Here is a 16,898-nt window from a genome sequence, read left to right on the forward strand (position 1 = left end):
TTAACTTTAATCATTTTTTTGAAATCATGGGTATAGCTGAGCGGAATGACCACTAGCTTGCCATATTCGGAATTCGTTTTGCACTTTCAGTTTTTGTCGATCCAGTTCTTCATCCCACCAAGGCTGCGGTAATTTATTAGAGGACTGCTTAGACGGTTCAGAAGCTGAAGACATAGCCTCTGTCACTACCGTAAACAGTTCATTATAATCATGCCTTTCTTTCTCCTCGACCTTTCGTTCCACTATCATTTCATACTTCTTCCAATCAACTTTTCTGAACTGACGATCGACTCTTGTCACTGTTAATTGCTGTTCACACACAAAAACAATCGGTACATGATCACTACCGAATGGTGTATCAAGCGTGTCCCATTCGAAGCACAAACTTATGTCGTTGGATACTGCGGTAATGTCAATTGCACTAGATGGTCTGGAACTATCGAATCTTGTATGTTTGCCATTATTAATAATCACCATACCACTGTTGTCGAATGTGCTGTGCAGGATTATACCCCGTCTATTATCGTTTGAATTTCCCCACAAAGTATGCTTGGCGTTCCAATCTCCTCCAATTATACAGGGCTTTGGAATTGACCCCATAAAATCTTCCAGAATTTCTTGGGTTAAAGTTGACTGCGGATGAATGTATATAGACACAACAGTTAAGTGTCCCCTATTGGACGCAATCGAACAAGCCACAGCTTCTATTCCACTACAATCTTTCAATGGGACCGCGACAGGATCAAGATCTTGATTGATTGCTATTAACACTCCCATAGAGTTGCGCCTTTGATCTCTACGAAGCACCATGTGGTCCTTAATATTAAAAGTCAGAAGTTGATCCAGGTGGGTTTCTGATAATAAAGTTACGGAAATATTGTAAGAGTTGATCAAGTTGACGAGCTCTGAGTTTTTCTGCTTGATACCCCTACAGTTCAACTGAAGGAATCTGATGGGCTCCGATGACGTTTCGTTGTTCGTTGTGCTCATTATAATTGGTCAGGAGGGCTCTCCACAGGGTCGTACACCCTTTCCCGATATTCGCACGGTTCGTAGATTTCGTTATCTCCGATCGGGTGTTCCAATACCTCGTGTACTGAAACGACGATCTGCTCAGTGGATTGACGACGAAAATGTATGAGTTCACCGTTGCTGATGTCTTCACAGGACCTGCTATAGTTGACTATCTGCTCATCCGCGATATCACCAATTTCCTCTTCTTCGTGTTTGCGTGTTGGTCTCACTTTTAATGGTGGATATTCATCCTCATCGCTGATATTGTTCATTGAGTTGCTTTTTCTTTTAGAGAGCATCGAGCTTTCCCCTAGCTGATTCTCCTCTCGATCAATGGTCACTGTCGTACGCTTTGGAGACTGTGAAGTTGGGGGAGCCAATGCGGCAAACCAATCAGTCTTTCCCTGGGAAAAACTATTTTGACGCTTCTTTTCCTCTTCCTTCTTTCGACTGAACAGTGGACAAAGGGACCGATCGTCCGCTCTGTGATCACCAGAGCAATTGACACAGATGGGTCCGCCTATACAAATGTGACCTTCACTAAAGTCATCCACTTGACACGAGTTACATCGGAGTTTACTTTTGCATTGTTTTTCCATGTGTCCAAATCGCCAACAACGGCGGCATTGTCTGACTGAGTAATTGTATTTCCTGATCGGGTATAGCACATTGTCAAGCTCAATATGGGAAGGCAAGTCGTGACCTTCGAATGTAAACACAATAAGAGACAATGGTTCAGTAACGCCTAGCATTTTTCTTTGCATTCGTCTGTATTCAACAACGGGTGGATTATTGTTCTGATACGCTTTTGATTTCTCGAAGGCTATAGCGTAGGCAAGATCCTTATCCTCTACTCCTTCCATTGTTGCTACTCCTAGACACTCCACCAATCTTTGCGGTATGTACAAGTTTACGTTAGGGTACTTTTGAGCCACGAGTTTATTCGCGGTTTCTGCCGATCTCAAATGTATTTTAGCCTTTCTCTTGGACATACTAACTGCTTTTATGTATCCATCTCCAAAATCCGTCAGAATCTTTTTTGACAATTTGGCAATCTCCAGCTTCGCGCAAATAGTTTCAGCAATAACTATGAACGGACCCGGGTGAGATGTACCATATTTCCGTACACGGAAGACTCGATCCGATTTAAGGTCATCTCTCTCCGTCCCCATCGTTTGTTGTATAGCCACAACTAAGCACTAACTGGTTCTATCGGCGTTCGATTATCACTCCTCTGAAGAATACACAGTACGTGTGATCGCTATCGAAGTTGAATATCGACTTGGAGATGGTAAATTTTACTACAAATGTTGTTAAAAAAACGCGCATATCCAAATAAACTTTGCTAAGATATTACATTGTCAGAAGATTAGTGCTTTTCCGAATTTACACCGAGTTTCATTGCTTTATTACTGGTCATATCGTACGTGATTAATTCTGGTAAGAGCAGAGGCTCGAATCCCTAAATTCTGGTTCTAATTAGTATTCGTATTAGTAGTTTTTGATATAGGCCGAATGAAGCATGGATCGCTGGTCATTCTGAAGGGAGAATAATAATGAGAAAAGATCTTTAAAAAGTTCAAAATTTCAGTTTTGCAGTTCAGGTCAGGTCAAAACGAGCTTACGTTTGATGATATTGAGAGGCGCTATAATGGAACCATGCCGATTTTACATATTTATTGTCCGAGCCAGCAGCTCCTTGATTGGCGCCTCCAGCTCCTGCTCCTCACATTTTTAGACCAAAAGCACATCGTATACTTTCGCAATCAGTGCTCTGATCGGTTCGGAGATTTCCTTCAGCAAAGATCCCAACGAATGGAGAAATTCTTTGTTTTCTCTAGCCAACACCCAGATTACTGTTGACCTAATCGAACGAACAGGTTAGTTCGGTAATTCCTTTTCTAACAATAATCAGCTTTCTAATAAGGTTGTTGTTGTTTCGAATAAAATTCTCATTTCCGCTTTCGGCAACTAACTTCAGGAAGGCTGCCAATTCGAGCATTTTCTTATCCTCTTCGGGATGAGTGTTGACACCAGCAGGCAGAGTCGAAGGTAATTCAAAATGTTGCTGTATCGAAACTATAAGGAAGCCACACTTTTCCAGTACCTGGCCGATCGATAATCGTCAAAGTTTTCCATTCGGACTTCATAGAAACACATTCAACCACACACTTGAAGCACAATCCATTTAGGTTCATGAGTAGTTGTGAAAGGATTTTTGGGCTGTTCCTTCTCGGTTCTTGTTTGCAGTTGTCAAATGATAGAATTGACTTATAATTGAGATGTTCTTTCTTGGAAACGCCATACAAATAGGTAGTCATCCTTTCCTTCAACTGAGCATTTTCTCCACAGATAATCAGCAGCAAATACCAAGACGGAACAGAATAATCTTAAAAACGCATTTGATTGGAATACGAGACGAACCGTCCTCTGTCAGTCATGACCGTGTCATTTTCTGCCTTGGGCAGTATGGTTTCGCCAATAGCCTTTGTTTGCTCCCTCCATTCGAAAACCGCGTGAGCCAAGCCTGACTTCGCTTGACAATGATTCGTCTAAAGATGAGATGGAGCTCGATAATAAACTACTTCTCCGCTGAAACTATACCGGTGCTCTGCAACCGAGTTTGTTATGATCACAAATTTTGACGTTCATCGTTTCAGACGAGAACAAAATTCAACGCCTACCGTGTTGTCAAAATTGACAAGACTGATGATTTGTCAAAATTGACATTGGACGGACGACTTGTCAAAGTGGAGTGCGCATTTGGGAACGCAGCCACCAACAGAAAGCTGAATTGTGTTTTTTACATCCTAGATTGCATGATTCAGTGATCGAAACCCAAAACTTTATAAAGTATTTGAAATTATTAAATTAAAATTTGTTTTTTCTATTGAAATTGACAAAATGATAGTATCGCCCCTTTGACGATTGTTTACTTTTTCGGTTTCACCTATCACCATTGAAGTATCACCCTTACGTTTTTTACAATAACTACCGTTTTACACTAGGTTTTACACCACCGATTTCGTCCGGGTTTTTTCAATAGCGATCATTGTTACTATTTACAGCTGATATCAGCTTGATAATCATAAAAAATACGAAAAAAAACAGTTTCGCCTCTAAACTGCTAGCAAAAAAAGTATCGCCCTGTTTGTTTCCATGGAGCGTGGAGGGCGAAACTTAAAATAAACAAACAAAAATACAGTTTCGCCCGTTGTATTTTTTGCTGTAGTTTAAGAAAGCAATATCGTAGAATCCTAATTTTTAGGTTAATTTGTTGCGTTTCAAAGCCCTCATTCGCATGTATGAAAAAAGCCTTATGTTTACATTTGTAAGTATCGCCCTTTTCACAAAAAAAGTGTTGATACACAATATTTGCATCTGCCGTGGTAACAGAGATGCCAGATTTGTAGACATGTCTGAAAATTCGCAGACTTAATTTTAGCTGCAGCTTTTTTCGATGTCGCAGATATTTGCAGATTCTTTAATAGACCTTTCTCGTCAAAAAATTTTATATGATAGAATGCTTCCTTTTTTATCCCCAATTCGTTACTTCCTATTGCCGCGATGATTTGGTACCTCTAACTATTGAAAAAATCAAAAATAGTGCAAGCTGCTCATTTAACCCCATATTCTGAATACCTATCTTGCCTTGTTTCCCCGTATTTTTACACCATTTGGATGAATTTCCTGTGGGGAATACTAAAAGGATGCCAGATCTGCATATATATTAGTAAATCTGTATATTTTGCGTTTTCACTGGAGATCTTTTGTAGGTTACAAATATTTAGCAGAACAAAGCCTATGCCAGCCAATTTATACATAAGCCTTCAACATTTTTGATCATTTATATTATATACATACTACATTTCTACGTCGCATTTATTGAAGATTTTTGTAGCAATCTGCAGACTTTTATATTTTTACTGCAGGCTATTGTTTAAATAGACCTGGCATCACTGATGCTGAAATGATTCATTCATATATTGCGCACTTCCCACCAACCTGGACTCCGCACTTTTAAAGTGCGAGTGATCTCAAAACTGCGAGCTGTCAAAAAACATGTATTTCAAGTGATAGAGATGGTACTTTCATAGACAGACCAGTCGAACTAACCGGTCTATGAGAAGAATTTAATGGAAGAATGGTAAGTGCGCAGTGCGGTTAGAATCCAGTTTTTAGTGCCACAAGCAATACCTGTCAAAAATATAGAGCATTGTGTGAAAATGTATAACCTCACTTTTCTGACAGTTCGGTGTGCTTGTTTACCTAAGATTTGTTTACACGGACTTTTAAAATTTACAGTACTTGAATACTTTCGATGCTCTTTGAAAGAATATCAACTCAAGAGGGATGAGGATTGGAACAATGGTAACCTGGTTCATACATTGACCAATCGGCGCTGGATGTAAAACTCGGTGGCATATGCTGAATCGAAAGATCAAGCATTGAGCTATAAAACGATTGCTTTCTGGATGATGGATAAGGATTTGTACACATTTGTTTGTTTGCTCGTGGGTTAATTCCTAACAAGATGATCCGATTGATTACTCATTTTTAGGTGGTGAAGTTTACCTGAACTTTATAGGTAACGAATTCGGTCGATGATAAGTTGTTGAAATGATTTTGATCGTTCAATGCCCATATCGAAGAACGTTTCCATTGGTCAGAATGCCTACCAGCGTATGATAGCTGCAAACATGAGGACAACAAGGTTATCGCTTTCGAATGGAACAATCATTTATTATTCGTGTTCAAGTTCCATTACAGTAAAAGTTTCGTCGATTATCGCATTGTCGTTGATTTAGCCGGAAAATGCAAAATAGCGCTCGGCACTGACGACAAGGAGTAAGAAGGATTTGATTGGAGTGATAATAATGCAGAGCATTATATATTCTGGTAGAATATCAGGGAGGAGAAATTATATGTAAATTTATATTATATCCCGAGTTGCATTAATTTTGGCACCGCAATAAAGCTATCTGCAACTGCTGTCTTGTTCAAATTGGCACGAAATAACTAGGCAGCGAATGATAGATTTCATAGTCAATTTATTTACTTTTTCTGAAGGATAAGTAATTAGTAGGGGAAGATGTGCTAAAACGCACCCCCTAAGGAAATATTATCATAACTAAGCTACAGAACATCAATTGGGAGAATTTGATTAATGATATCGTTTAACCATCATTTTCCTCTGTAATCAAAATCATAACGCTTTGCAAAATATTCAAAAACATGAAAATACTTCAATTCTTCAAAATCATTAAAAATCACCTTTTGAAAAATAAACAGGGCATAACGCACTTGTGCGGGGGCAAAATGCACCACAACAACGGGGCATAATGCACTACAACAACGGGGTAGAATGCACCGCAACAACGGGGCATAATGCTCGGCGAACAAGAAAGTAGTTTTGTTTTCTAACGAGATTTCACAAAAGTGTGCCATTAAATTGCCTTAGGTTATGCAATTGGTAAGATTTCAGAACGATTTTTCTGTTTTCGATTAAAAACCAGGAAAATCAGAGAAGAGGGCATTTTGCCCCCGATGGAGCAGAGATATAAATTTAGCAAAAAGTGAACTATTTAGTTGATTTTTCATATATAGTGCGACTGATAATGAGCAACGGTATAAATAGAAGTGGAATGCACTGATATAATAGTAAAACGGCATTTATAACAGCTGAAAATCCTTGTTGCACGAGCCACAATAATTACATGAGAAGAGCACGTTATTGTTTTTTGTTTATTTCTCGAGTTGCTATTGATGTACGGTTATCAAACTTTGACAGTGTAAGTTAACTATAACGGACTTTCGACTGGTGTTACTCTTTTCTACTAATTTTTAGCAGTTTTCGATTTAAACAAGGGGTGCATTTAGCCCCGGGGGTGCGTTTTACCCCATCTTCCCCTATGTTGTGAATATATGTGTCGCCGGTGCCGTGTGTTATGGTGGTACCGGACGGAACCGTTGGTCAGCAGACCGTCCTTGTCGTACTGGTCATAGATGCGACGTTTTTTCTCATCTGATAGCACTTGACATGCTTCGGAGATCTGTCTTAACGCTCTCTACTAAGCGCAGGATACGCAAAACCGCTGCTAGCTTTCGAAAGAAAATTCCTAGCTGCTGCTACTCTATCAGTCTCTCTCTCTCTCTCTCTCTCTCTCTCTCTCTCTCTCTCTCGACTGAGGACTACAATTTCGGTCGATTAAATTATGCTATGAAAATTGTACTTCCTGGAATTTCATCTAACGAGTTCAATTCATTGTGAGGAATTTCGCTGCGTTCCATTATTGCTTGCCTCTGTAGGTGACGATGTGTGTGGATTCACTTCGGCAGCCAGCTCTTATGTTTTGGGTAATTTTGCTATCTTATTCTGCTGAATAAATCATCTGCCTAAAGCTCCTACGTTATACTACGGTCACTTTAAAAACGCTCTGCTATTTAATCTTGTAGCTCTCGGCAAGTCAGTCCTGGCACTTTTCTCGACTATTCCTGGCACTATACCGCTGACGTCGCACTTATCACGGTGATCAAACTTGGCGAGAGCGGCAGTGGTTTCGTCGGAATTGTTCACTCGACAAGCAGTAAGTGCAAGGACTCTGCTACTTATGCCTGAGCCCCTCTTTGAAACCTTCGTCCTGCCGGAGTGTTAGCTTCGTCCGATACCGGAGCGTATTGTTGAACCGAAGCAGTCTGCCACTGGCGCTGCTTCCTTCGAATCGGAATCGCTGAATATTCCCGTTAGCCGAATGTCCAACGTGGCCGATGGCAAACCGATTGCAGCAACACCACCAGCCGTAGCTGACATTTTAGCCTTCAATCCAAGTCCCTGCCATTGGCATAGCGACAGACGAGTGCGGCGCAGGCTGGACATCGGTTGACTCGGTGCCGGACGGGGCGAAACAGCTGCAACAGGAGCGGACCTAGTATGGGGTGTAAAGGTCCATTGCCATAGATCACCAAAATGCTCTGCGACTAACATTGTGAACAAAACAAACCAAATGAAATTGATCACAACAACGATAAAATAATCTAAATTCTACCCAAACATTTGAAACATTTGAAAAGGGTCACTGCCAAACGTAAACCTTGAGAAAAAGGCAAAAGAAGTTTTGGTCGAATTCATTATAATTCTATTTAAAAATTTAATACTGTTTTATTTAGTTTGATTGCGCAAATTATTTACATCAGACACTCCCCTTAATTCATTGTGTACGTATTTCACTGCCTTTATAATCCTTTTGGAATCAGTTACAATAATCCTTTATAATCATTTTATAATAAGTGTATTGCTAGTTAGGACTTTTATATCAGCCGGGCCCTTTTATAATTCGTTATAAAATCATTATCAAAATTCTTCATAATCCATTGTTGCGTTATGTTTATGCACATGGCCAGATAGATAGTTTTTAACTGGGACGTGACGTGTGGATACGAAAAAACCTAATGTCAATTGCAGACAGGGGGAGCTGTCAAATGCAGCCTAAGGGAACCGTCAAATGCAGTGAGGGGGAACTGTCAAATGTAGCCAGTCCATTTAAAATATGTGAGGAAGAAAGAGTGGCTATGCAAGGCAAGAGATCAAATGAACAGAAAAAATGAAAAAGAAAACATCTATCCACAGGTTTTGTCCCAGGATTTTAATAGAGAACATGAAAATTCGATTGGTTTGCATTTGGTAGTACGCCTTTTTCAAATGTTTGGCTAGAAATTCCTTACTTCTTCAATGAATCATGTACAAGAAAAGTAAAAATGTTAAATTTAACGGAATAATGTGTGATGCCGACATCAAATAAAAAAATACAGCTGAGCGACCTTGTTTGGAAAGTGTTAACATTTGGCAGCGAACCAAACCAAGTTTCTCATACTATGATCGAATCAACAAAAATTCCAAGACCATGTAAACAATCTCTCTGAACTGTCAAAAAAGTGAGGTTAAACATTATCATGCAATGTTCTCCACCGAGAGGTTCACTTTAGTTTGTTTACATATTGCTTGTGGCACTAAAAACTGGATTCTAACCGCACTGCGCACTTACCATTCTTCCATTAAATTCTTCTCATAGACCGGTTAGTTCGACTGGTCTGTCTATGAAAGTACCATCTCTATCACTTGAAATACATGTTGTTTGACAGCTCGCAGTTTTGAGATCACTCGCACTTTAAAAGTGCGGAGTCCAGGTTGGTGGGAAGTGCGCAATAATCAATAAACTTTGTACCGCGACTCACCACTTCATTTGCCGCGTTGCCAGGAACTCAAGCAAAAATATACAAAACAGTGTTGCCCAAACACACATTTTGAGTCCCACCATTCTTGCAAAGGTGAAAAAAATACTCAACATTCTTGCATTTTTCAAATTTAAAAAAATCATAAAAAAATCACGATAGCTCCAAATAGTCTCATTTCAACAGCAATATTCTTAAAAATGTGTAGTCTTTTAAATAAAAATAAGAAAAAAGGGGGTTAGGTCGGACGAGAAAGGTCTATTTGGTTGCAGATATTTACAGACTTTTGAAAATGATAGCTTTTGGCTACGATAGTTTCAAATCTACTTTAGGTTTTTCCTCCATAAGCTATTTCTATTTCTCTTGGGTCATAAATGCACTATTTTCATTTAATATAACACATCATCAATAAGTCATTTCTGGTCATGAATAGTTTTCCTGACATTTTATGTTCTTTCCAGACATTACTCGAAAAACATATGATTACGGCTTAAAAGCCAACTTTCAAATTTCTTTTTGAAAGGAAATTCCGGACAAACCGTTATTCGCCAATCACAGATCTTAGTAGTAAACGAAAGAGAAAAATTTACTCTTTCATTAACTGTTATGAACTGTGTTTAGCAAATAACGGTTTGTCCGAAATTCCCTTTAAAGGAGAATTTCGACAGTTGACTTTTAAGCCGTAATCATATGTTTGTCGAGATTTAAAATTATTTTTGCGGACATTTGGCATCTCTATGTGGTAATGTGCACGCCACCGAAAAACTACCTAAAATTCAGTACTTTTGACTCAATCTCGTGGTATCGTGCAAGAAGATAAAATTAGGTAAACCGTGTTGAAGGTAGTTTCCATTTAACTACGGCAAAAATAATAACTCAATCTTGAGTTTAATTTACTTAAATTTAAGTTACCTAATTTTGAGTATACCCCAAACAACTTAAAAGTACCTTACTGCATGGAAGACCTCGACTGAGTCGAATCTCTCGTTTTGTTTTTGACAACACTAATAAATGCGAAAGCGACGCACAGCTCAAAAGTACCTAAATTTAAGTTAAAAGAACTTATTCTATAGGTTATTTTACGGTTGCGTGTGGGTTGTCCCCAGGGGTGTCAACCTTCCAGATTTATCTGGATTCTTGCAAATTTTTAAGCGTCGTCCAGACATACAGATTTCGGTTTGTTTGGTCCAGAATTCAGAAAATTTGTCCGGATTCATCCAGACAATTTCGAAAATGAAATGAGTTACAAGAATGCATCGTTGGTTTTTTAACTGCCTTTTGACCTACGATTTTTAAAACAAAACTTTTTGAAATAACGAAATACAACGTACCATAGCTATTTTTTCGCTAAATCTAGAGAAAATTTTCAATAGGACGTAAGTAACAATGAGAGATTCTCTTTGGGGTCTTTCTTTTCTATTCATTACTCGGCCATTTCAACATTTCCCGGATAGAATTTTACAATAGCATTTACTCTACAAACAATCATAAAACAATAAATATTGTAGTTATTACTGTTTTAACATTGTTCGATGCCAAGTTCTCACAGTAGATTTACAATAAAATTCCATGTAACAACAAATTTCACTGTTCAGCAAAAAGCTGATACAGTGCATTCACATTAGTTTTACTGTTTTCGAGAAAAAAATGTATGGAGAAAAATTGATTTTTTTTTAATGTTAAGATACATAACCACCCCCCTTTTTCACTGTAAAAGTCTATTTTACATTGAAATTTACTGTAAAAACGTTAAAGTTTATTGTTTTTGTATTGTAGCATAACACTAAAACTTACTGTAAATTCAATAGTAATTCTTCAAAAGGGCGAATGAGACTTTTGTAAACAAACTTATTTCGCTCATTATTCCGCCACCGAGTTGAATTTCATGAAAAATACACATGAATCAACATCTTTACCCTTGGTAGAATCATTTTCAAATGTTTTCTGTGTTGAAATGATAACAAATTAGGAGAAATCAGCAAAACAAAAGTTTGTTTACAAATCTTATTAGCCCTATTCAAATGTTGATATGGAATTATTGTAAAATTACTGTACTGTCAAAAAAATCACTGTCAAAAAAATCATGGTTTTGTTACTGTACATTTCTATTCGGGTTACTACTCTACTCTTTGCATAATATTCTAGTAAAAATCGTCGGCTTTCGATATGTACTGGAAAATTAGTGCAAAGTGTTGTAATGACGTCGTAATAAACGAAAGAGAAAGTAAACAAAGAGAGGCTCTCAATGTTACTTACGTCCTATTGAAAATTTTCTCTAGAAATGTGAATAAATTTTGTTGATTTTCATCAGCTGGAAGTTCAGTAATTCAAGATACTGTAAGGTCAGAGATTTTAATTTATATGCTTTATGCAAGAGGGTGAATGTTTTGACGTTTCTTTGAAAAATGAGTGAAGCCAACATAAGCTGGCTTTCTGGCTCGGTTAGTTGTCAAAAATGACAGCGAACGCGCTTTAAGCAACGTTCATATCGCTACGAGCCAATGTTGTTAACTCGACCTGAAACTTATCGAATGCAAACAAACTACATTTCGACGTGCTTAACTGGTACTCAGGTGATAAAAGCGTTCGGATTTTGTGGAGAAGAAGCGATGCAAGAGAAAGCGTGATTTCTCATATATTGTTATTAATTACTTGTTTTGAATCCAACTTTTAAACAGTGTTATACAGTTCATGTGAACAGACCTTGAACATTTGAAACGTAGCTAGCGCTACTGGCATTTGGTGGCAGCTTCAGGCAACAAAGAGTTTTCACGGGGCTGGCTTTAAGGCTAGTTTACAGTTTGGGAAATGGATCACGGGATTTCGCACGGGATTTGCGTCGGGATTTGATCAGGGAAAATTTCCCGCCGAGATCTCTCCAAACTGTCAAACCAAAAACTCTGCTGCTTCTTAAAAATACAAACAGTATCCAACTTGCAGCAAATCGCAAACCTTCTAAAAATACTATTTTCCCCGTCGGAAACAATTTGTGTTGAATTGTTCCCGGCCGGATTTCTGTGTGGAGAGTTTTAAAATCCCGTGATGTTTCCCGCGGTTGGGTTTACACTTCAGGAAAACTGTCATTTTTGTGTAGACTCATTTCCCGTCACGGGATTTGAAATCCCGAGCTCCATTTAAAATACACAGGGACCCAAATCCCGTGACACGTTTTCCGAACTGTAAACTAGCCTTTATGCTGAAAATTGAACGTGGTACAGATTGGCGGCGCAATTAATGAATTTTCAGAAAGCCGAGATATTTTAACATATAAATATGTTTCATTAGTAAATTGCAACAAATGCAGCTCTTAGACGTGAAATGAAGCTTATTCAAAAAATAGCCATCAACCTAGCCATCAACACAATTCCAGAATTTTTCGAAATTTTTTGCATACTTCTTGGAAAAACATTTGGCAGCCCTGGTTGTCCCAACGTATTGCTAAACCTTGTTTCGTGCAGTTTTCGTTATATACCAAGAGCCGTTGTTCGCAGCCGGCATCACGCCGATACTTCAAGAAAATCCTTGATCATTATTCAGTAGCCATCGTTCGACTCGTACATACGTCGGGAATATTCGCAAGAGATAAAAGCGTGCGAGTCCTGCTTTAAAGCCGTTGATCGTATAAACTGCTAGAACTTTAAATTCGCTTTTTATCAACTTGATCTATAAATCTGTGAAAATGTCTGAAGAGAAAAAGGTAATTATTTATATTAGTTTTCAGTTGGCAAAAGTAGTGATTGGGCGCATGGACGCCATAATATGGCGCACTTCTAAGAGTAATTTTCTACAATAGGCTTCATTTTTTTTATTTCCAGGACTCGAAAGGATCAGAATCGGAACATATCAATTTGAAAGTGCTTGGACAGGACAACGCCGTAGTGCAGTTTAAGATAAAAAAGCATACGCCCCTACGAAAATTGATGAATGCCTACTGTGACCGCGCGGTAAGTTACGTTTTACTGAAAGTTTCCGACAAATTGTATAATCCATTGTGTACTCTGAGATTATTTCAATGTGTGAGTGCGTTGGTTTATGAACATACGCACATGTATTAATAGGTTTGTTCCAGTACCAGGAGAAACTGGAAGTACTCCGGAGCAAACAGGTAGAAAATCGTTCCTGTACTATCTTCTCTTTTTTCTTCTGGTAGCAAACCGGAGTGAAAAGGAGCAAGAATTTTTTGCTCCGGAACAACAGGGAGTAACTTCCATGTACTAGAACAAACCTAATATTGCGTAGAGATATATATATATATATATATATATATATATATATATATATATATATATATATATATATATATATATATATATATATATATATATATATATATATATATATAGAGTAGAATTCCTATTTTCACCATATTAAGGAGGGTACCTAACTGTAATTACTCGGCTTACAATCGATGGACTGAGCATACACCAATCAAAATTTAATTTAATAAAACAAATGCCCTGAAAATGATGAAATGTTCGTGTTTGGGAGTAACGCAAACTCGAACTGAGTATCCCAATTATCACCATACCATTTGACCCAATGCTTGGAATAAAGATGGCAGACTGCTCTAACCAACGGCTTCAAATGGAAACATGGCGAAAATAGGCTCATTACCCTATAGTGTTTATTTCATGAAACTATCAAATATTGGATGCCGTTCTCACGATTCGACTATACTGCCCATGATCGCAAATCAGTCCCATAATGATAGGAAATCCCATAGAAAACGGGACAAATATGCGATTTTGGGCAGTATATCAGTGTAGTACTCTCGTTACAACTTGGCTGTAATAAGTTTATCATTACGTATTGTAACACCAATGCAATAATAAGAAGCACTTGGATTGCCGTTTAGAAATAAAAATAATTAACGAAATTGTTTACAGGGTTTGTCGATGCAAGTCGTGCGATTCCGTTTTGACGGCCAGCCGATCAACGAAAATGACACACCGACGACGCTGGAAATGGAAGAAGGGGATACGATTGAAGTATACCAACAGCAAACCGGCGGAAAGCTTTATTTTTAAACCTAACTTTAACTACTGTCAATAAAAATCCTTCAAATAACCATTCTACCATAAGTTGTAAAGTATCAATAACTTATAAAAGAAACGACAAATATTAAATAAGCTATCGTCCGATGGGCAATTATTTTCTAACGAATGTGAATTGTACTTTCAACGATAGTCAAACCGATATGGTATTCAATCAAATCACATTCGTCTTAATGCAGAATAAGGTTGTAAATCGCCCGTAACCAGAGAGTAGATACTCTAGAATGAGGTATACGTTTACGAACTGAATTAAGGACGATTCACACGATACATCAGGCTCCCGTCACTGGTACGGAACGTCAAGATTAGTTAAATGGAGGCATTCATACGCAACGGCACGGCACGTGCGAGCGGGCACATGAGAAACGCATTTAACTTATGCTGACGGAACGGTGACGTTCAATATTTTTGACAATACTAGAGTATTGACAAAAATATTGTACGTGCAATGGAACAAAGTTGTATTGACGCTGTGAATTTCAAATGGGATTGAAATATTGTAACAATGTCATCAATACTGGTACTGACAAAAGTATTGAACATGTAAGGGCCGCTATTCCGTCCATTCTCAATTTTGTTTTAATGTATTAAATCCATACGGGAACCTTTCCGTTTAAACTTTTACAAGGTCAAGGAAGCTACATTAGGAGTTTGAACTTAACGGAGAAATTAACGTGACAATGTAGTTTTAATACAAGCATTTGTATTTTTAAAGTATTTGTTGCAAAATTAAACATCATTTTCCTGGAAATAAAATAGATGAACTTTTATTTTAGAAAAATAAATCACGGTGGCCGTTAATGTAAATTATTTGCTGCGCTTCGTAAATTTCCACAAACTTTACTGGCCGGCGATCCTAATATCAAATGGCTTATAGCGCGTTTAGCAAATTGTATGTTTTTGTAATTTCCAAGAATGTGAACCTTCGAGTTCTGCAGAACAATGCGTGTTTTAGTGGCATTCTCCAGCGTAAATCTGGTTCTTCCTCCTTTACCTGCGAGTCGACCAATCGCTCGAGTCAAGTGATCACCTGTAAAAATCAGCTATTAATTTGCCATTTGTAACAGAAAATTTGTACCTTTCAAGACTTTTACGTCGTTTATTTCGAAAGATTCTATGAAAAGATCGTCAAGCCTTAATAGCGCAAGTGCGTCTTCAATTTCAAAACCTAGAATAAACGCACGTACGAAATCTGTTCCTTTTTGAAGGTTTGCTGGATCTTGCATTTCGGGACCAAGTCGAATTTCCACTTGTTTAGTTTTGACGTTATACCTAATCTGCAGAAGTAGCTGCTCGACAACGGGTGTAAAAATGTTTAACCATTGCTCCTTCAATGCGGATTGTCTGCCAATGACAATTACTTTACAAAAAAAGAACATTTTTTTAATGAATAACTAACCTCGATCGTGGAACAAATACCTTGCGTACTTCCTGCTTCAGTTGAAGTTTACCTATATTGTTTTTTTGAACGTCAGGAACATCCTGAACATCAATTGGATCGACTTCCATAGCTTACAATAATTTATATTAATTAGTAACGCGGGGAAATGAAAGCAGTTATATTTATACAACACATGGTATTTAACTTTCAAAGTAGGTAGAATAGAAAAGGACTGGAGAACACTATCAAAAACTTATTTGATTCAATCCTAACCTCAATTTTAAATCAAAGACGTTTCTTTCCGCGTGTCTTACACTGAAAACCTAAGGGCATGTTCAGGAGCGTTTTATTTTGAATGGGAGTTTCAAAGTAGAACTGGAACTGAAACATTCACATCCCCAGCAGAGCGTTTTGTTTTATAATTTCGAACAGTTTTGTTTCAAAATTTAAAACTGTTATACGACGCCGTTCTGTTTGTTGCTGATTTTAAAACACGTTTAGAACTGTGTTTTAAATACATGCAGATTTTCCAGCACAGATACTTAGGGCATGTTCAGGAGCGTTTTATTTTGTATAGGAGTTTCAAAGTGGAACTGAAACATTCACATCCCCAGCAGAACGTTTTGCTTTATAATTTCGAACAGTTTTGCTTAAAATTTAAAACTGTTATACGATGCCGTTCTATATGTTGGCTGATATTAAAACACGTTTAGAACTGTGTTTTAAGGTTGCACAGAGAATGCGTAAAATTCGCAAACGAAAAAAGCAGTTTTTTTCCACACCGTATGTCAGATCTTCATAAAAATCAATCAGCGTATGTAGAATGTTGTTACTGTACTGCTGATTGATTTTTATGAAGATCTGACATACGGTGTGGAAAAAAAACTGCTTTTTTCGTTTGCAAGTTTTACGAATTCTCTGTGCAACCTTAAATACGTGCAAAGTTTTCAGCACAGACACTTAGACCCGATAGACTGTGGAAAAATAAATTTGAATGCAGTGACGCTGAAAGCACGGCGTGACATGAATTTTAAACTGAATAGAACATCCGCTAAAACTGCTTCTGGGGACAGCAAGTTCTAGTTTTAAAATTTTCAGTTTTATATAATTAGGCAATCCATGAGACGTTTCTGATCAGCTGATTATTTCTTCTTTACTTATTCTGACGTTACTCCGAGGGGTGCGACGTCCGATAATATCGTTGATTCGATCCAACATCA

The 16,898-nt window shown here is 37.9% G+C and overlaps 2 protein-coding genes and 1 long non-coding RNA gene across 4 annotated transcripts; 2 read left to right on the top strand and 1 right to left on the bottom strand.

Moving 5' to 3' along the window:
* Positions 1-5,468: 5,468 nt before the first annotated feature.
* On the top strand, positions 5,469-6,019 carry LOC131688107 (uncharacterized). Its single transcript, XR_009305226.1, has 2 exons — positions 5,469-5,516; positions 5,576-6,019. It is a non-coding gene; the product is annotated as an uncharacterized LOC131688107 (long non-coding RNA).
* A 6,742-nt stretch (positions 6,020-12,761) lies between these two features.
* On the top strand, positions 12,762-14,318 carry LOC131688036 (small ubiquitin-related modifier 3). The gene is made up of 3 exons (XM_058972202.1): positions 12,762-12,940; positions 13,059-13,187; positions 14,130-14,318. Exons 1-3 carry the CDS (start codon positions 12,923-12,925, stop codon positions 14,268-14,270), a joined length of 288 nt encoding a protein of 95 aa, XP_058828185.1. The 5' UTR covers positions 12,762-12,922; the 3' UTR covers positions 14,271-14,318.
* Positions 14,319-15,003: 685 nt separating this feature from the next.
* LOC131687915 (RNA-binding protein pno1) lies at positions 15,004-15,968 on the bottom strand. Of its 2 annotated transcripts, none has more exons than XM_058972038.1 (3): positions 15,697-15,967; positions 15,376-15,641; positions 15,004-15,327 (listed from the first exon to the last, which is right to left on the bottom strand). In XM_058972038.1, exons 1-3 carry the CDS (start codon positions 15,804-15,806, stop codon positions 15,095-15,097), a joined length of 609 nt encoding a protein of 202 aa, XP_058828021.1. In that variant the 5' UTR covers positions 15,807-15,967; the 3' UTR covers positions 15,004-15,094. The 2 variants fall into 2 exon arrangements, with proteins under 2 accessions (XP_058828021.1, XP_058828079.1); XM_058972096.1 differs by having other exon boundaries at positions 15,188-15,327; positions 15,485-15,641; positions 15,697-15,968.
* Positions 15,969-16,898: the final 930 nt, after the last annotated feature.

The sequence above is a fragment of the Topomyia yanbarensis genome, chromosome 1, assembly GCF_030247195.1.
Source record: "Topomyia yanbarensis strain Yona2022 chromosome 1, ASM3024719v1, whole genome shotgun sequence".
NCBI classification, from domain to species: Eukaryota; Metazoa; Arthropoda; class Insecta; order Diptera; family Culicidae; genus Topomyia; species Topomyia yanbarensis.